Below are 20,762 nucleotides of genomic sequence, written 5' to 3' on the forward strand. Positions count from 1 at the left end.
AACTGACAGATCACAGGGATTTCACTTGGTTTGATGAATAGGTTAATTACTTATTTTTACATAGAACTCTGATAGATTTTCTGAACCGTAGGATGGATGCAGCATAAAAATGGCATGAACAGATAAAAAAGATCATGTTTCTCCCTACCTTTACCTGTCTTTGTCTCAGATTGCAAATCCTTTGCAGTGAGTTTGCATCTTGCTCTTAGGTTACCTATGCCTGACAGTTGTACTAAGCTAGAATATTTTTTGCAAGGGTATACGTTTTCAAAAACTCTTACCCTCTTTCCTTATTAGTATTGATTATAAAGGGCCTTTGAGTTTCATTGATAATGACTTTTTAACTTTGGCACAGTCTCTACAGACTGTAATTATGCTTACCCATTCCAGAATGCTGCTGGTTATCCTTGGGCAAAGCCTCTGTTGGAGAATTTTGAAATAAAAAATCAACAAATGCATGTAGCTTTTACTACTGTACTTAATATTATAGTATCTGTTTTGTTGATGAATCTGAAGTTATCATTATAAATTGTGTATATTGTATAGCTTATGAATGTGTTGGGATCGATGGGTTGGCACAGAGTGCAAACTAGATTAATATATGGATTCTGTGGAGTTGGGTCCACTTTTGCCTGGTTCTCCACTGTTTAATAGAATTAATTTATTGTCTCAGTTTTGTTTGCTTAGATTTAACTCAAAACCTCTTAGTGTGAATAAAACTCCTACATTGTTACTAGACTTAGATAAACCTGTGTAGATCTTAATTGCTGTTTTGATGATACACTGCACACTTCTATAGGGACAGCTTCTGTTGCCTTTGTATAATCTCTACTTGCCTTCGTCGCTTCTTACTATTTTTATTACTTTTATTATTTTCATCATGTATTTCTGAAAAGTATTTATAGGAAACCAAACATAGTTTTCACAGCTGTTGCTGTCTCCAAGCCATGATGGTGCCAGGGGATGGGGCTTGGACATCCCTCCAGAGCATCCACGCCCTCTGCGCTATGTGAATTCCAGTGAAAATGCAGTGACAGAAAATGTTTATAGTTTGTGATTTAAATCTTTTGCTCTAGACAGGTATAAAACAAAATATCATTACACCTGACAACACGTCTAGCCCTTCCTTAATGCAGGGGAGAGCCGCTTTAGCTGGCTGACGTGTACCTCGTGCTCCCGAGAAATGTCTTGTGTCTCTCTTGGATATCGTGTCGCCTCGTGGCCTCTGGTGCTCTGACAGCGGTTATGTGATTTCCCTCCTTCCAGGCAAATAAGAAAATGTAGTGGGACGGAGGCAAGGCCGAGAAGCCCCGAGGGAGCGCTGGGCCGCGGGCCTCCGGGCAGGACCCCCCTCCCTGCTGCACAGCCTCACCATGTCCAAGAAGGGCGCCAGCAGCCGGGCTCGGGGGGAGAAGCCGGACGCCTTGGCCGCCTTGCAGGCTGCCAACGAGGAGCTCAGGGCCAAGCTCACCGAGATCCAGATCGAGCTCCAGCAAGAAAAGAGTAAGGTGTGCATCTCCTTTCCTTCCTTCCCTCGTTAATTAAAATAAAGATAGCCTGTTGTTTCTGGCCGCTAACCACTCGTTGCCCCACTCGTAGCTGACTTGTACACGGCTTCGACGAGAAATGAGAGTGCGTGCACCTGGAGCTAGCTTCTCTGGGAAACAAGAGGCAACCCCTTCACTGCAAACTTTTAAATTGTTCTCCTTGTATTTATAACATGCATATGGGACAAAAAGCCCTCTGAAAGCTCAAAAGCAAGGGCTGCTTTGGCAGTGCAGCTCTGGGTGGGAAAGCCGGGCGGTGAGGATGGCCAGTCCCGGGGCAGGCGGGAGCCAGCCGCAGGCAGCACGCTTGCTCCTGCCATCCAGGGTGAAATGAAGTTGAAAAATCACACAGCTAAATGCCAGCAGAAGATCTGGAAAAACAAACATCTGCTCAAAACAGATGGCATAATCGTAGTGGTGAGCTGAAAGCTGTCCGTGTCCTTTGTTTCTCTCACTACAACTTTTTCTAGTAAATATTTACCATTTACGAGGATGGCTACATCGAGGGGTTTGAATGCAATTTTGTGTTATTCAGAAATTCTCTTTCCTGGTTTCACCCTGAGCTTTGGAGAGAGCAGTGGCTGATGCAGCTGGAGCCTCAGCCTTGAGTGCTTTCAGCCATAGCCTTCAGACCGCTTCTCAGTGAGGGCATGAAAAATGTATTTGCTTTTCCCTAATCCCCCAAATTAGTTTCTACCGATGAACTTTGGGGTTTTTTTGGGTCCAGAATGTTAGCAGAGACATGCATTACCATGCAGGGACAGAATGATATTCTACATTTTTCCATTAATTTTCATCATTATTAGGCATTGTAGACTATGAACTCAATTTTTAAGGAAGCTTCTAAGGGGTGTGTGTGTATATATACATATATATATATATATATATAAAAAAAAAAAATGAAAAGAGAATATCTATTAATCCTTTCATTGTGAAGCAGCATTTGTAGTTTTAAGACTGAGGACCCTGTGTTCCTTCTCCCTGTCCTCCCCAGCCACTTCTCATCACGGCTTCTTTCGACTTTATGGTATGGTTTTAAATTGAAATGTCACTTGACCCTTCTGTGGTCAGATACAGTTAAGTTATTTGTGCTGAATAATTCATTGCTTAAAAAGCATCTGATAAAATGCAGTTGTTTGGGGCTTGCACAGAGCTTTTTAGATCTTGCGTGTGGTGCACACAGTGCAGTTTGTGCCAGAGTGTTCCAAAATAAGGGCTTAGCATCCGATTCCTCACGTGTGCTTTTGGGGATGTGGCGTGAGAGCTGCTGCAGGTATCCAGCTGAAAAATAAAGTCAGGACTCAGACTTACTGCACAAGATACTGGCTAATTCCTAAACGTGTATTATCTTAACCATCAGCCTGTTTCCAGCACCTGCTACACCCACGTTAGCCCAGTTGCTGAGCGTACGCTGCCTGTGGTGTTTGGATGTGGATGATGAGCTCACCTGGGGTTTGTGCTGCTTGCATAAATTTGTGGTACTTATTTACATTATGTTAACTCATGCTTTTTAGGGCACTGAATTGGGCTAATTAAAGAGTCTGTAAGATTGCATGGGATTATTATTTCATTATAAAAATAGAATATGATGCTAAAAACAGCATTGGTGTCTAGACTTTCATCCTCAATATCAATAATTTGCACAATGATAATGATACATTTTTGTTTGTTTTGTTCTAAATACACAGATATTTCCACTTATGCTGGTTTCCAGTGACAGAAAGTCTTTTCTACAAATTTGTCAGGACTCTTTTTCTTTATTTTCACAAATTACTTTTTCCTTAGAAGAATTCTCAAAGTTCTCCTTAATGTCATAGTTTTTTCTTTACACCTGCACAGTTTGGTTCTGCAGTGGTCTCGTTCGTGGGGCAGGCTTAGGCATATTCTTAGCAAGGAAACCTCATTTTGTCAACTGAGGAAGAAAAATGCATCTTCACTGGACAGAATCGACCGGGACATTTTTCCCAATAAACACTTCAGTAATTAAATACAATCAGTAGATTTAGAATCACTTTTACAACCCCAAATACTCCTGACTGCATTGCTGACTGTGTTACTAAAGATCCCCCCAGGTACCTGCAAACTGTGAGTTCAAGGATAGCGGTGACAGTTCGCTGAGTGTTTGCCATAAATTGTAAAAAACCTTTTCCCTGTGAAAATATTTTACAGGGGCTTGGAATGTGTATTTTCTTCACACAAAGCGCTTCAAGAGAGGAAATTTCTCTTTTGTAAGTCTATAGCATGAAGGCTGTGTGGCAGCGCTCAGTGCCAACAGTTTCACCCAGAACCTCTTTTAAAAAGTAATGTTTAATATGTAATAAAGTGTTTGCTCATAAAGAATGAACAAAATGCCAAATATGTAGTTCTGCGTGAGGGCTTTCGCTCTAAGTCACAGACATACAACGTTAAGGTCTCATGGTAAAGTGATCTGTACCACTCTGAGGTAATATTGTAGTTTGTATTAATCATTCTGTTGCTTAAAAATACGTTTTTAATTTTCCTTGTAGGTCAGCAAGTTGGAAAGAGAGAAAAATCAGGAAGTTAAGCAGATCAAAGAGCACGAACAGCATAAAAGCACAGTGGTGGTAACAGAGCTCAAAGTCAAACTTCATGAAGACAAAATGAAGGAGCTCCAAGCTGTTCGAGAAGCACTCTTGAGACAGCATGAAGCTGAACTGCTCAGAGTAATAAAAATTAAAGATAATGAAATCCAGAGACTACAGACCCTTCTCAGTGCTGTGCGTGATGGGGCTCCTGACAAGGTGAAAACGGTGCTGCTCACGGAGGCGAAGGAGGAGGCCAAGAAGGGGTTTGAAGTTGAGAAAATAAAAATGCAGCAAGAAATTTCAGAGCTGAAGGGAGCTAAGAAACAAGTGGAAGAGGCTTTAACCATGGTCATCCAGGCTGACAAAATTAAAGCAGCGGAGATAAGGAGTGTGTATCACCTCCATCAAGAGGAAATCAGCAGAATTAAGAGGGAGTGTGAGAGAGAAATTCGTAGACTGGTATGTGTTGCTATCTGCATCTATGTTTTTACTAACTCTTATGTTATTGATAGTAAGTAAATGAAAGTTCAGTGCTGGACTCAGATGAATGGGTAAGGACAGACATTCAAACTTCTGGAGCTTGCTTCAAATCTGTGTTACATTTACTGGTAGAGACGTCAACATGTTTTTTAAAACTGATTTACGATGTTTTGTAAGGAACTTTTTTATCTGTGTCAGTGTCTATTAATATTGTTCACATTTCAGACATCAGGAAGAGGCCTTGGGTTACTAGCTGGTTAGGGGAATTCTACAAAACTGTTATATTTCTTGGCCCATGCCTCTGTTTCCCCACCATTTGTTCCTTGCTGATCCACCTTGGTATCTCCCTTTCCCCCCCTTTGCTTGTTCCCATAAACATCCCCAAATGAGCTTTACACAACCCAAAATGCTCTTTCTTCTGCATCCCCTAGGGAGTCCCATACCCTGTAGGCAATGAACCCCTTCCCTCTGCGAGGCGTTCAGGAAGGGGTTCCTCGCCATTACCCACCTCGGTGGCTTTCCCCCGGGACAGGCACTGGTGCTCCTCCCTTGGTGGCCCCGCAGCAGTGACTCGCAGGCTCCCAACCTCAGCAGGGTACCGGGGTTCCTCACCCGTCATCGCTCCTCTGATCCTTGCTGTGTCTTTGCGTACGCTGATCAGCCTTCAGTCACCTAATCGAACCATTTGAGTCTCAGGCGCCCCAGTGTGTCTCTCAAAGGCAATAGCTACACGCCTGTAGCTCTGGAATATTCCTTCAGTGTATCTGGAACCTTGTTGGAGAGGTTAAAATGGATCACGTTGCTGGCAAAGGGGAGAACTCCCTGTGGGAGGGAGCTCTCTCCAAGAGAGAAGTCTGTGCAGGAGAGCCTGGCAGGCCACCACTGCTTTCTGGGGTTTGGAGTGATTTCTGCTCCGCTGCCCGCTCAGACACTTGCCTTACGATTCCCGCAGTCTCGTGAGTGCCCAGCTGATCAGCAGGACTGTATCCCTGAGCTGTTGCTGCCCTTCCCAAGGGCATGGGAACAAATGTAACACCCACACCCTCGTGACGCGTGTTTTGGGTCTTGCCTCAGTGCTTAGTTGAAGTCACAGAATCACAGAATCAATGAGGTTGGAAGAGCCCTCTGGGATCATCGAGTCCAACCATTGCCCTGACCCCACCATGGCAACTAGACCAGGGCACTAAGTGCCATGGCCAGGCTTTTCTTAAACCCCTCCAGAGATGGTGACTCCACCACCTCCCTGGGCAGCCCCTTCCAATGGCTAATGACCCTTGCTGAGAAGAAATGCTTCCTAATGTCCAACCTGACCCTCCCCTGGTGAAGCTTGAGGCTGTGTCCTCTTGTGAACGCCCCACAGAACCCACCCACCATGGGGCTGGCACAGCATCTTCTGTGTCCTAATGAGCCCAAGTGACTGACACCGACCAGCACACTGTGCACTGCTCCATTAGTCAGTGGCGTGTTACGTACCCTTTATTTAGCCACTCATTCTCTCAGACTTTAGGCTGTTAGGGTTTTTCCCCCTCATAGATTATTTTATTTTTATGAAGAGGATATTAAAATAACTTAAGACCAACTGATCTACTGATACTGTTCAAATATCCTGCAGTGTAAGTACTTTCTTCTCTAAATGTACGTCACTAGATGCACTGATTTAATACACCAGAATGAAAGGCTGGCTGGTGTACATCCTAAATAAACTTGCTGCACTACATGAAAAGTCCACGCTAATGGCCTCTAATGGAGGAGCTATGAAATAAATACGTTCTTAGTTATAAAGAACAGAGTGGTTTGAGGTCATGTTTTCTAAATTGCCTCTGAAAATCAAACTTTTTTTTAATTCCTGCTTGAAAGAATCAGATTATCTAACTATACTAATTAAATTGCATGATGCCATCGTTTTACCAAGCCCTGAGTGCTTCCTGGATGACTTTAAGTACTCACAGCTCCGTTGACTCGACAGTAATTGTTTCGGTGGGAGCTGTTGGCTCCTGGCACCTCGCAGGGGAGGGCCCTGCCATTTCGGGAGGGCAAGGCTGGTGCCGTGTTGTATGACCAAAGCTCTCCTCTCCATGAAAATGAGCCAATTCTCAAAACACTTGAACTGTTACCAAAAACCAGTGCTTTTTCCCCTTTTAAGACAGGGGCCATCAATAATCCACTCATTGAGCCGTGCTGGGGTCGCAGTGAGCGGGTCCGTCCATCCAGCAGCACGATGGGGCTGCGCCTTCACGTAACGGCTGTGGCAGACGTCCAGCCCTGAATCGTTGATGGAGACACATCAGGATTTTGAAAGCTCCCTGACTCACATACAATGTGTTATTTAGTCATTTTAATCAAGGAGGGGAGTAACCTTTGAGCAAATTCTTATTTCACGCCTAGAAAAATACTGCTTTTGTTTAGTCAGAATAGAGGAGGACAAGTTGTACTCACTCATGTTTAGCTTTGCAACGATGTGAAGCCCATAAAGTAATTTTCTGAAGCTATGTATCTCTGATAGGTACAGTTTTTCATTTCCAAGTACATCTATGCAGGCTTAGCCTATGGAAAATGCTTCCATACGTAGTCAGGCAAAGATTGTTTTTAAAAGGTGAGTTAGCACGAAGCCATTATTCTCCTTTCAAATTAAAACTAGGGCCTTTTCTTTATTTGACAGACAAATACATTTGTTGAGGTCTCACTTTAGACTTTTGGAAAAATGTTTGATGGCCTTTAAAGTAACAGATGTGGTAGGAAGATACAGCATTATGCAGCAAGGAATGGTACAGCCATCAAATTTAATTCAAACAAGTTGGAGCTTGTTCTGGTCTTCAGCATCATCCTCTTGCCGGATTTTGCCAAGGGAGATGCAGGGTACATATGCTCAGGCTCTCAAAATAACCACGTCTACTATGAACCTTTCCTTTTTGTTGACTTACTGCAACTTTGAATTAAGTTAAATTGTCACATCAAGCCAAACCCAGCACCAGTGAAGGAACTTCGTCCTCGCCAGGTTTCTGAGGGGAATCCCTGCATTTTTGCCCTTTTCCAGAAGAGATCTTGGAGAAGGCGCAACTGCACCGCGGCGGTCAAACCAGCTGTGCCTGCCTGTGCGCTGCACTCATCTCCAGCAGCAAAACTAAATCTAAATCTACATCTTTTTCTTCTCAGCAAGGGTCATTAGCCATTGGAAGGGGCTGCCCAGGGAGGTGGTGGAGTCACCATCTCTGGAGGGGTTTAAGAAAAGCCTGGACATGGCACTTAGTGCCCTGGTCTAGTTGCCATGGTGGTGTCAGGGCAATGGTTGGACTCGATGAGCCCAGAGGGCTCTTCCAACCTCATTGATTCTGTGATTCTGTGATCTGCTGTAGCACGTTAACTGGCTGGAACTGGGTGTGTTACGTTCACTGGGAGTGTTATGAACATTTTCTGTTTGGTTAAGCATAACTGGGATTTAATCAGCCTGAAACAGAGTTGTTCTTTGGCCAAAGTTGTAGCAGAACCACGTTGCAGAATGAAGTTTTCAGTAACACATATGGCACGTGTCCTTGTTTAACCGAAAAGCGATGACATCTCGTCTCCTCCTGTGTCTGACAACGTGGCAAGGTTACTGGAACACTGGTCGTGCACTGCTGGCGGTGAACACCTCTTGAGGATTAATTTTGGAGGAGGATGTGAGAGGAGGATTCTCCTGGGTGATCCCGGGAGGTACCACTGCACGGCTGATGAGCGCACAGCTACCGCTGTCCTGCGGGACGGTGGTGCAAGGGCTGTGCCCGACGGCTGCCCATCTGCGAGGGTTGCTTGGCTGCTCCAGGGGAAGCAATGGGGTAGCCACAGGATTTTCCCAATGTCATCTAATGATGACTCTTAAAAACCCCTGCAACCTGCGAGACTCAGGACATTCAGAGAGCAGGAAACACTCAGCTTTCATCTCCTCCCTCAGCGACAAAGGAGATGCATCAGTTTCTGGCCCCGCTCTGCCAAGAGGGTCGGTAAAATGGGCTGGGGAGCCCTGGGAGCCCCAGCGTGGGGGGGGGAATGACCCAGGTGGCTGCAAGGAGCACTTTGCTTTTCTAAAAATACATCATTTATTTTGCAATGTGCAGCTTATTACTGCGATATCCTTAACAAGATGTTAGAAGAGCGAGAGGTGATAACGGTTGGTGTTTTGTTTTTCATCTGTACTGAAATAGGGAGAATTTTCCTTGGCCTTAGCTTGCTCCTGTGCTGTCCCCTGTGTTCCCATCACTTGCAAGGGTGGGAATCAGTGCGGATTTGGTGCTGTGGGTTGTATGGCAGCTGGACTTGGATGTGGAGGGGGCATATCAGCAGGGTTTGAATGCCTGGACGTTGGCAAGTCAGCAGCGTCACTCTGCAGGTCTGCCACCCCCCGAGCTACCTGTAAAACATCAATCAGAGGCGTTGATAAACTGTGCAATATCAGAGCACTGCCTTGAGTTGTTCTTGTAGAGCATTTGGCAAAAACCGGTTAACTTACTCTACCTGGCTCTTGCTGGTGAGTGACATCCATCGCCAGGACTGAGGCAATTGCATTTATTTCTGTGAGAGCCTTAAGAAAAACGATAGGAGAATGGAGAGGGAAGGGGAAGGTGAGCAGCACTGCCTGCGGGGCAGCCAGCCCCTTCTGCCAGCCTGCGTACGTGGACCTCCTCTCCCGGGGGTGACCACGCTGGAGGTGACCCCGTCTTCTTTCATCTGGGCCTTCTGCTGTCAACCTGGGGGACGGGGGCCCAGCAGTTCAGTCCTCTCCGCTCCCGAGGGCTGAGTCCCAGGGCAGGTCTCCTCGCGGGTCCTAATTGCTGGCCCTGACACTGTGCCCGTGGGGAGATGGTTTGTGGTGCAGCAGCTCCAGCTGGTCGGGGCTTCTTTGCATTTAAACCCGCTGCCTGCGGATCACTGGCTTTCATCCACCACGCGCTGGCAGCTTCAAAGGCAGATTTCTGAGGCGTGCGGCCGTGCTCACAGAATCACAGACTTGTTTTGGTTGGAAAGGACCTTCAAGATCATCGAGCCCAACCATTAACCCAGCACTGCCCAGCCCACCACTAACCCATGTCCCTCAGCACCACATCTACACGGCTTTTAAATCCCCCCAGGGATGGGGACTCCACCACTGCCCTGGGCAGCCTGTGCCAGCGCTTGACAACCCTTTCGGTGAAGACATTGCTCCTGATGGCGTCTGTGAATTTGCAGAGCTGCGAAGGCCCCAGGAACATCGCAAGGAGAAATTTCCCAACCAGGGAACCTACGTGTTGGTTTTACAATCAGGATGGAAATATTGCATTGCAAAGAATCACACGGCTGAAAACCAGCTGCCTGTCAGACCGTGCTAGGCATCGCCCAGGAGGGAGTAACAGACCTACCTTTGCACGGGATTATGGTTGCATCAGCTCTGCTCAGGGGCTGGTTATTCATCAGCCCTCCCACATCAATATTCACCCCAAGCCAAGGCAGCGGGGGTACCCCCTCTCAGTGGGTGGATGCAGCGATCCCAGGCGCTGACACCCCTTCCCAGGCACCATCAGACACAGGGTGGGGAGGAGGAGTCCCCCAGTCCCGCACCCGCCGCAGGATGAGGCCAGCGCGTGCGACAGCCTGGCGGGGTGCACGCCTGGGGACCGGCGTCTCTTCCAGTGAGTTGCAAGTTGTTTCTTGTCTCTATATTTTCTTAACGTTACTAACACTAGGAAGAAATGTGCTAAATAATATTTTTCAGTGAAATGCTTCCTTCAGTTTGTACTATTTCTACAACGTTTCTGTTTAATAATGGGCTGCAAACATCAAACATGCATATTTCATGACTGTGAATTTAATCATATGAAGGGAAATGTGAATATTGATGTTTCCTTTGTTATTCATGAGGATGATGTTCAGGATTTTTTTTTCTGGAAAACAAACCGTTAGTGAAATACTGTGAAATGTTTCGTGTTTTCTCCAGTTTCTTTGTTCCTCCCAATTTAAAGTGTTGTCTGTGTTGTACCATGTCTTTGTTTTCATACAAATAGGGATCAACTACCCAATATTCTGCTTATTTTAAACCAATAATCGTTTGATGATGTGTTACCTTTTCAGCTATACATCCGTTTAGATTTCTCCCTGATTAGGTATTTAGCAGAAGGATCTCAGTGGGCATCTCTTTGTTGTGTTCGAAGTTAGTAGACTGGTGCCTTAATGGAAATTGTTGAAAGCACCTTTACTAAAAAGACACCCAAAGTACATTGGATTTGCTCTGGTTTACTAAAAGAATCTAAATTTTGCTTAACCTTGAATCACAGTTTGCACGCAGGTATGTATGAGTTGTCCTACGCTGTCTGTTGGCAAGGGCTGGCTCTGCCCTCGGGGACGACGCGGGATGTCTCGGGGTTTGTAGCTCGGTCCTTCCTTCCTGCAGCTACCGCAGGGCAGCGCAGCCCCTCGGGGAGCGCGTGGGCTCTCACCTGAGCTGGAACCACGGAGCTTCCCCATGCGGGAGGGTGATGGGGTGACCTGCACCTCCACCCAAACACACCTAATGAAGGTCATTTCCCCAATGCCATCGCTGGGTGTGGGTAAACTGCCCTCACTTTTTCCCTGGGTGGGCTGGTTTTGCAGTTATCGGAAACAAAGTACTCGGAGTGACCTGTTAATTCACAATGTCATTTTTTCCAGGTTTACAGGCAAACCTATCACAGATAAAAGTATTAACTGCAGTTCTCACGAGGCAAAATGTTCTTCTTTCAAGCATTTTAAAAACATTTTAAAAACTGATCATTTTTATTAAATGTGTAAAGTCTCCAAAACTTATGCCAAAAATATTACGCATGTATGGTGTTTGAAACTGCATCAACAGCCATTTTAGGGGCTGTATCTGATTTCTCTCTTTCCATTTAATCGTTATCTATAAGCACCCTTGGCAGCCCTGTGGTGGGAGTGTAATTAATGCTTTATATTCATGTATAATGTATATGTCTGCGACCCAGCAGGGAGGAGCCCGAGGGGCTGTCGCAGTGCTGCACCTCATCGCAGGCACAGAAGATGATTTGGGTTGTTCTCAGTGATTTTTCGTTCTCAGGCAGGGCACAGACCACCCTCGTTGGACTCTTCAGACAGAGTTCAGGGTCTGATGCTGGCATAAGCCATGGCACGTGCGCCCGGCCTGTGGTGTGAGCCACCCTCTGGCCCCAGCACGCCCCCGAGGGCAGCGCCCTGCACACGGATGGTGGCTGGGCTCCGGGGAGAGGGGGGCTTTCATTCCTTGGTGCTCACATTTGGAAGAAGAATTTTAAAAATTCCCATTCCTCCTATTTTTTGAAAGCTAAATGAATATTCAGGGTTTAATATTTTTCTTTTAAAATTATGAATCTAAATTTTCAAAAGGTGCTGGCCAAGCAAAATGCTGCAAAATCGTTGAAATGCTTGAGTGAGCTAATCCAAATTGTGATGTGAATATTAGGTTTTAATGTTTTTTTCAAGATATTCTGAAATGGCACTGAGAATATGGGGTATTTCCCAATCATTTTAATGAAAAAATTCCTGCTGAAAAGAGCAATTTTATTCTGGGTGGCCCCCAGAAGAAGAGTAATATTAATGGGCTGGTTAAGGGATTTGGTTCCTGTGTTCACTGTCACATACTCGTTGCTGTTCTATCTCCAAGAGCGCGTTGCTGTGTTTCCCGTGTGGAGGGGCGTCAGCTCTGTGCAATGTTCTCTGGCCGCGTGTGGGGTCGTAAGATGCTCTGTTGTTGTCAAGCCGCTGCCTGCCTGTGTGATTGTGTTCTGTTCTCCTTGTAGATGGAGGAGATTAAATTTAAAGACAGAGCAGTCTACGTGCTGGAGAGAGAGTTAGGGGTTCAAGCCGGGCATGCTCAGAGACTGCAGCTCCAAAAGGAGGCTTTAGATGAACAACTTTCCCAGATCAAAGAGTCTGATCGGCATCTGAGCAGCCCCAAGCGGGAACTTCCTTATGCAAGTGGTGCAGGAGACGCTTCAGATCATTCGGGAAGCCCCGTAAGCACTTTCACGTGGTTTCACCTACACAAATGAGTGACAAAATGGCACCAAGTGACAGAATCTTGATGAGTGCACCCTCGAGCAACAGCTTTCCCATAGCCGCGCGGGGGAAAACCCCAGGCACCGACTTCTGGCTCTCGTTGTTAGACAAACCTGGAAGATTTAAACCCAAATCTTGTTATGGGAGAGCTTTTGCTTTTTTGTCATTTTGTTTTCTCGTTGGTTTGGTTTGGTTTTGTTAGCAGGGGGAGACTTTTCTGTTCTTTTCCTCTTCCTTTTCCTCACTGTGCCATACCTCTGCACCTGCCTTAGTTTGACAGTCTGACACGATTTTGCCAACAAATGATGCAAATGCATTTCTAACCAAGTACTGTATGTGTGCTAGCTCTTGGGGCTGCTGCCAGCGCAGTCGGTGAGCAGATGGACAAGGCCAGCTGACCAAGGGGAGCGGGGGAAGGTCGTGGGTGCATGACAGCGCGGAGGTCCCGCGGTCCTGGAGCACCGCTGCTCGCTCGGGTCCGTGCTGCGAAGTGCTCTCGCTTCCAGTGCACCAGAAAGTGAATTAAACACCTGCTAACCTGTTCTCTCCTATTTCTGTTCTATAACGCAATATCCAGAGCATTAAATTTTAGTCACCCTTTCACAATGGCTTTTTAAATATAACTATATAAAATATAGTTATATTTATAACTTTTATAACTCAATACAACTTCCTGCTTTTGCCTTAATTTGCTAATATTAAAAACCCCTCAGTTAACCGACCTCATATATCTGACGCCGGCAAATTTTCTTCATTGCTGATTCTCATCAAGATTTCTTTTGCAACAGCCTTAATTTTCTCAGTAGAAGTGTAAATACTGACACATGAGCAAAGCAATCTATTTTATTCCTTGTCCCAAGCCTCTCCTGCACCTGTTGAATGAGGAACCCTAGACCTCCCAAGAGTGCCACCAGCACTAGGGACACTAATTTGCTTGTTTCGATTGGTACTCCGCTTCTGCCAAACATCAGAACAAGTCCTAGAGAAGGGGGAAAAGTCTGTCACGTTTGTAAATAGATGTAACTTCTCTCTGATTCTGAACAAAACCACCTCTGCCTATATTCCTATTCATTTATAATTTGATTTAAGCATTTTCACGCAGATAAGGTGCTGCCCCTTTTGCTTTACACGTGACCCTTTAGCACCCAATAAGGGTCACAGCTTTACAGACGAAGAGCTTATGCAATGGTACAATTGCATGGATTTTCCCCACTTGTACTTCAGTATTTTTAATATCATTTTCTTACAACGAAGTCCTCAGAGTGGGTGATGTGTCTGAAGCACTCAGTTCAACAGTGGCATACGTTGGAAACTGCCTCAATTTTTGATGTTTTCTTTTCTATCTCCAAGTTTACCATTTGTGACTCTGTATTTGCATATACATACTTTTGCATTTGCATACTTTGTTACATTTGCACTCCTACCTTTCCGTTGGTCTCATCTGGTGGCTTTCAGTGGTCAGGTTATGTAGGTTACACTCTGCCATATGATGTTTTGAAATGTTTGGATTTGGGATAAGAAAAAGTTTGACCTTTGAAAAACCTTGATATTGCGTGTGCACTTATGAGCAGTTATTTGCAGTGGATCTTTGTTTTAGGAACAGCAGCTGGATGAAAAGGATGCCCGGCGTTTCCAACTGAAAATCGCCGAGCTGAGTGCCATCATCAGGAAGCTGGAGGACCGGAACGCGCTGCTGTCCGAGGAGAGGAACGAGCTGGTGAGTGCAGCGGCGAAGCTTGTGAACGTGCTGCCATCGCCGTGCCTTGCCCCCAAAATACCAACATACTTTCTCCTGTGCTGTTTGGAAACCACCGCAGGACTAGCTGGCTTCTCCTCGTGCTCTGTATTGGGTGGTATGCCACATCACACTCATCCTTGCTTATAAAACAATGAATTTTTAAGATGGCATTGGCTGGAGTTATTTATTTTTAAAAATAAATACATTCCTCACATGGCACACTTGTTGCACAGTTTGAATACTGCACGAAGGAGGAACAATCTGCTTCCCGATGGAAAATATCAAGAGTTTTTGATTGATTCTGCTTTGCATTAGGAGAAAATACTGCTAGTGTGATAGCTGAAGAAAATTATTAATGTATTTGATAAAAAATATCAGCTCCAGAGGTGTTCATTCTCTCTTTATCTTTCAGTTAAAACGTCTTAGAGAAGCTGAAAGTCAGTATAAGCCCATTTTGGACAAAAATAAACGCCTTAGTAGGAAGAATGAAGAATTGTCACATGCCTTACGTCGAATGGAAAATAAATTAAAATTTGTAACGCAAGAAAATATAGTAATGGTAAGTCTGTATGCTCCAGGGAGCACGTGTAATTTAGTGCTCCTCCCAAACTTGCAAGTTTGATAGGAAACCTTCCCCTTTTGGGTGCTTGCTGAGATGTTCCGTGGTGCACTGCTGAGTGGTTTGTGGCTTGAGCGTGTTTTGGTTTACATGAAATGTTTTATTTTAGCTTTAAAAGAAATAGTTGTGAAGAGATGGCGTGAGCTTTGCACGTTTTGATCAGGCGACTGCTCAGTCGCTGGCTGCTCAGCTGCGATGGGAGCACGAATCACCCCACTTCACCTTGGATTGTTGAGCCAGAATCGCAGCCTGAGGAGCAGGAACACCCGGCGGGTTTGCAGTCTAGACGTAACGCTCAGCACAAGGGAAGCGGGGTAGCTGCCAGAACAGCCATTAGATGAGGTGCATGGCTAGCTGTGAAGGGAAGGGTTGCGTACCGTCCCGTGGCAAAGCCGCCTGATCATTTCCTCTTCTGCTGTGTGCGTTTCTTTTAGAGGCAAAGAGCCGGAACAATAAGGAGGCCGAGCTCTTTAAACGACCTTGACCACAGCCAGGAAGAAAGAGAAGTTGATTTCCTGAGACTACAAGTCATTGAACAGCAAAATATCATTGATGAACTCTCCAAGGTGAGATGTACCACTGCTGCTCTCATGCAAGGTTAACTAAGGCCATAGCAGAAGAATAGGGAGCCTAAGCAAGGGGTGCTTGGGGTTCTGTGGGCTAGCGGGCACAGCAGAAACGTGGTAGGCATTACTATGATTAGTAGTGATTGAACTGAATGTAAGTGATCTATGATATAGTATTTGGAAAAATCCTTTCGATCTACGTTGTACTTGCATGACAGAACCCCTGCAGCACGTCCAGTAGAGAGGCTGATGGCCAGATCCTGCACCTGCGAGAGAACATGTCAGAGCTCCTTCAGCTGGAGACAAGATCAGGGCTAAAGATTGCTGTGTACAAGGAGGGTGTTCTTCAGTGTTGTGTTGTCAGTCTTGGAAAGAGCAAATGCTGAAATCATAATACTCCTCAAGAAAATAATGACTTCTCTTTTTAATATCTGTACACGTACTGACATTGTTTCATTCTTTTTTATTAGACCCTGGAAACTGCTGGTTATGTGAAGAGTGTCATGGTAAGAATGAAGTTATCTTAGTCCTCATTTCTGTAAGCTTTAAATTGCTGTTTATGAAAGGCACACAGGGCATAATAATATTTATTATCCCTTAATCTCCGTTCAGACAGCAAGATAACTCGGTGTTTTTCTCAGTGTAGATGTTATCAAAGACTGTATCAGCAGTTGTTGTTCACCACAGGAAAGTGTAGCCAGGGTGGAGAGGAAAGCTCTGGTGAGAAAGGAAAGCTTTCTTCCCCCACCAGGATGACCTCAGAGGCGAAGGTCAGCGCGGTCACCCTGTCCCAACAGCCAACAGTGTCCCCCATCTCTGGGACAGCCCTGCCACGCTGGAATGGCATTTTTTTAGGGTCTGGTTACCACTAGCTTTGTCCCACCCATACTAGCATGTTCTCAGTCACTGCCCTTGCCCGACTCATCCCTTTGTTATTATTGGTAAAGATTTGGTGAAGTTAAGCCACTAATACACATTGATAAAATGTGTAGTTTTGTTCTTCGTTGCAAAGCGTGCAGCAACGCTTGTGTTGCCAAGCAAAAAAGGATTTGATTTTTTCCTGTCACTGCTGCTGAGGTTAGGATTTGCCATGGGGCTGATGGTAGTGGCACATTATCCCTGTCCCACAGTGCCATTGCATCCCTTTACCAAATGGTTAGAATGAAAGATTATTGGGGTTTTCCCTTTAGAACTTTATTATCTGCAATCCTGGAGTTTGCCTGTATTTGCAATCCAGAATAAAGAAATTTTTTCAATACTATAAAAAATTGATATGACTGTGAAGAGTGTCGTAATTTCCACTGAACAGAAAAATCTGCTGGCAGCAATAAATGCTCACACCTATTTTTGGAGGCACTGGGAACCTGCAGGTCCTCAGAGAAGTCAGCTGAGACTGAAAGTGCTGAGTTCAAACAGTCTCTGGATTTTGTGTAGTTGGGCTGCTAGTACTGACATAGGTAATTTAAATAACACCTTCCTGCAAACAGCTAATGTATGTATCCGATTCTTTCAGGAGCGAGATAAGCTGTTAAGGTATAAGAAGCAAAGGAAAAAAATGACAAGAATTCCTAAGGTAAAAAAAAAAGCTCGTGTCATGCTGTGCTGATGGGCATGCTGGCTTCAGTGGTGGGTGATTGTCTTAAGATGAGACAGATTTTATGAATTAACACGTCTCAAAATGCTCTTTTAATGGCACTGCCTGAAAACACATGTAGGTTGTAAATAATTCATTATGGAGTTTAGTAACATGCAAAAATCACTGGTTACAAGAAGCAACGGTTAGAGCTCAGGGAAAAAGAACACGTTAGTTAATGAACATTTGGCAGGATGTTAATATAAATATTAACACTGTAACGACACCGTGAGGTGTAATGTCAGGGACCCGAGAGCAAGCTGTGTTCTCCATATGAAGAATTAAGGTGGCACTGGAGCTAATGAATCTATAAATAATGAATTGCGGTCGATGTGAGATAACTCCTTAACTCCTGCACCCTGCAAATGGCAAGCAGGCCTTTGGCAGAGAGTTATGTTTTGTCTCCTTTCAAAGTTATCCACTGCAGATTAAAACAAAAAGCCAAAATCTAGAAATGCTTTTATAAATCAACAATTAAAAATCTCTTTAGAGCTGTGTTTGAAATGTCGTCTTTGGCTTTCAAGCATTTACCAGTAAATCTTTCTTCACCACCACTACCCTCGTTCTTTCATACAGAAAGCAGCTTTGAGTGGAAAAATGGGTTTCTTCAAGCTGTAAAAACTGATTAACTTCAAATTTTCAAGTAGAATTTTTCTTGAAAATCTAACTTTTCAAGTGACAGTTGTGGTAATGACCGGAGGGGCATCGTGGTGATGTCGATGCGTTAACAAAGACGTTTCAACACACAACTCCCACCTCACGCTGAGCTGGACACACACAGAAGGACGAAGGGTGCTGTGCCTTAGCTAGAGAAATCAGGAGGAAAACACGCTAAAAAAAGGCAGGGGCCTTGAGGTTGTGCCCTGTGCTACCCAATACCACATAGGGCAATGCAGGTTTGAAGAGCTTTAGCTGTCGTTAGAGCACCATCATGGGGTGGGAGAGCTGTATGTGCATGTACGTGTAAAGAACTGGACGAGTTTTTCAAAAAAAAGTCAGAATTCCCAATAATCCCGCGTTGAGGTTCCTCCGAAGGGGTATGTGTTCAAACCCTACGAAGGTGCGGGGTTTAGCCATGTGTCCAAAGTCCCCGCTGTCCCCCCGGCACAGTCGGGGGGGACACCCACTGACGCCTTGTCTCTGCCAGAAGCCGGTTGTGGAGACGTTCTTCGGCTACGATGAAGAAGCTTCCTTGGAGTCTGATGGTTCCTCCATCTCGTATCAAACTGACCGGACAGATCAAACCCCTTGCACTCCTGAGGATGACTTGGAAGAGGTATTCATCAAAAATAGGTGTTATTTTGTTTTGAAACCTCACTGCTAATTTTTAATGAAATTCCTGATCTGTTATATCATTCATCTGTCACCTCTGACCAGAAAATTAAAAATTTATGTTGAATTTAATGCTGTACCTGTTGATTAACATCTGGATCTCAAGTCTTCAGTAATTTCACAACTTTTAGTCAAGCTGGAAACATCGTATCCTAAGAATATTAAGAAAAGCCTGGACATGGCACTTAGTGCCCTGGTCTAGTTGCCATGGTGGTGTCAGGGCAATGGTTGGACTCGATGATCCCAGAGGGCTCTTCCAACCTGACTGATTCTGTGTGAATATTAGATTTATAATGGGTTTATAGGCTAGAGGTCTAAAAAGACTGAGAAGTTGGACAACCCTCGGAAGACCTGTTCACACTGAGATCCGCCGCAGGTTTGTGAATGTGTGGTTTGGTTCAGGTCCCCTGTTTGTCATTTTGACCTCAACCCTAAGCAGAAAGGTTTGGGTTTCTGCAAGGAGAAGTGAGCAGTCACGTAAAGCACCAGTCCCAGGGGGAAAGGCTGTCTCCTTGCCAGTACATTGGGGTCGTGACTTCTCTGGAGGCTCTGAATGCAGAGTACACAAAGGTAGCTGGTGATACAAATCAAAGTGATTATCCCTGGTATTTTGCAGGGCTTCCCTACAAATGCATTCCCGAGTGTGTGTCAGATCACTGTACCATTACATGTTTCCACGTTTAACAAGAACCTTGTAAGAAACAAACATTTGCTAGTCATGACTCGCAGCCTTTTTATTGTGTGCTGGCTGCAATTTTTCATCTGCCATTTCACCTGTTTCCCAGGTTGTAATTAGACCTATTAAAAGGCAACCTAAAGAATTCCTCCCTATCTCCATCATAAAAGATACACGACTGGTTGCCAGGTGTGTGCTGCACTGCAGGAAGCCTGAATGGATTTTCCTATGGATGAGCCTATGTATTTTTCATTCCTGTATTGACATTTTTTCCCTGTTCAGATAGTATGAAGTCTATGCATGCAGCCAGCAGGGTAATTTCATTTCATGTCCAATGAAATATTCCAGTCAACCTGACATGAAAGCATTCAATGCTGGATGTTGTAAGGAGAGTGAAGAAGATGAAGGGCTCTTTTCATGTTGATGTCACCATTTCTACAAGTATTAACTCTAGATTAGTGTTTTAATAATTGAGTGAGACTGTCAGGCTTGGCTTGTTCTCCAGATTGGAAACCTTTTGTTGTTTCAAGAAAGTTGTATTTTCACCTTTAAACGTGATGACCTTGCCTGTTACAGTAATAAAGGGTGATTCAGTCGTTAGTGTATTATATGGGTGGCAAGCTTTTATCTTTCCAAGGCCAGGGGAATTCTCTTTTTTTTTTTTCTATATTGCATTTTGCTGAATTAAGTGTGTGCAAGAGATGTTTAACAGACAAGAGAAGTAGTCTGGGGGCACATAAACAAGATCCGTAGTATTGTGCTTCCCAAATTGCATTTTGATAGTAATAATTTTGGCACTTTTTAAAGAAAGCAAACGTAATCTTATAATGTGTATTACTTTCATTGCAGGAAAAAAGCGACTGGTGTGACGCATATTTGTTTTTCACTCCAGGGCATGGCCAAGGAAGAGACAGAACTGCGCTTTCGGCAGCTGACGATGGAGTACCAGGCTCTGCAGCGAGCATACGCCCTATTGCAAGAACAGGTCGGAGGAACATTGGATGCAGAACGAGAAGTTAAGGTCTAAATGGCTTATATTACATGAACATAAAGGATTGTAATTGTGTGGGGGTTTCCAACTGTTCTTGCTCAGGTTGTTTTCGAGCTGAGCTGGGGTCAGCCAGCCCCTCCAGCATGCAGGGCAGGGGACTCGGCTGGGCTGGCTGCCAGGGGGGCTCCGGGCTCTCTAAGACCCTGTGAAGTGCTGTCTGGCTGGAGGATCCCACAGTTAATATGTTTTAGTCTTTTCACCTCTGATCAGTTCAAGCGAAATTCAGACAGAATTTTTATGGGAAATCCTTAAAATTAAGCTCTTTTTCTATAAAAATCTGGGGCAGGTAGCCTTAAATATATAATGCCTGGTCTGTAATTCCTTCTGGGTTCTGTGGGATTACATGATTCCTCATGAACTGTTCAGAAGGCTTATAGCCGAGAGAGGTTCTTTTTCTTAATTAAATTGCAGAGTGTCCTATGCTATTCTGCCTGCACACCTGCCTCACACAGCCCATGCAGGTTCAAACATCTGGCACAAAAGCTTACATTTATTGAGAGTATGTTGTGTATTACAAGGAGCTGGCAGGACTTATCATGC

At 44.8% G+C, this 20,762-nt stretch overlaps 1 protein-coding gene across 18 annotated transcripts in view; it reads left to right on the forward strand.

The window, feature by feature from the left end:
• The first annotated feature begins 1,373 nt into the window (after window positions 1-1,373).
• JAKMIP3 (Janus kinase and microtubule interacting protein 3) overlaps window positions 1,374-20,762 on the forward strand; it is a 31,668-nt gene continuing 12,279 nt past the window's right edge. For 3 of the 18 annotated variants that reach the window (XM_068398047.1, XM_068398045.1, XM_068398042.1), the window contains exons 1-10: window positions 1,374-1,508; window positions 4,055-4,552; window positions 12,349-12,564; window positions 14,205-14,324; window positions 14,758-14,904; window positions 15,399-15,530; window positions 16,001-16,036; window positions 17,044-17,103; window positions 18,311-18,439; window positions 20,064-20,192. In XM_068398047.1, coding sequence (XP_068254148.1) covers window positions 1,374-1,508; window positions 4,055-4,552; window positions 12,349-12,564; window positions 14,205-14,324; window positions 14,758-14,904; window positions 15,399-15,530; window positions 16,001-16,036; window positions 17,044-17,103; window positions 18,311-18,439; window positions 20,064-20,192 — 1,602 coding nt within the window. Of the gene's footprint in view, window positions 1,509-4,054; window positions 4,553-12,348; window positions 12,565-14,204; window positions 14,325-14,757; window positions 14,905-15,398; window positions 15,531-16,000; window positions 16,037-17,043; window positions 17,104-18,310; window positions 18,440-19,484; window positions 19,486-20,063; window positions 20,193-20,762 lie in introns of all 18 variants that reach the window. The other 15 variants (XM_068398046.1, XM_068398050.1, XM_068398041.1 and 12 more) reach the window with 9 other exon arrangements.

The sequence above is a fragment of the Nyctibius grandis genome, chromosome 4, assembly GCF_013368605.1.
Source record: "Nyctibius grandis isolate bNycGra1 chromosome 4, bNycGra1.pri, whole genome shotgun sequence".
Classification (NCBI taxonomy): domain Eukaryota; kingdom Metazoa; phylum Chordata; class Aves; order Nyctibiiformes; family Nyctibiidae; genus Nyctibius; species Nyctibius grandis.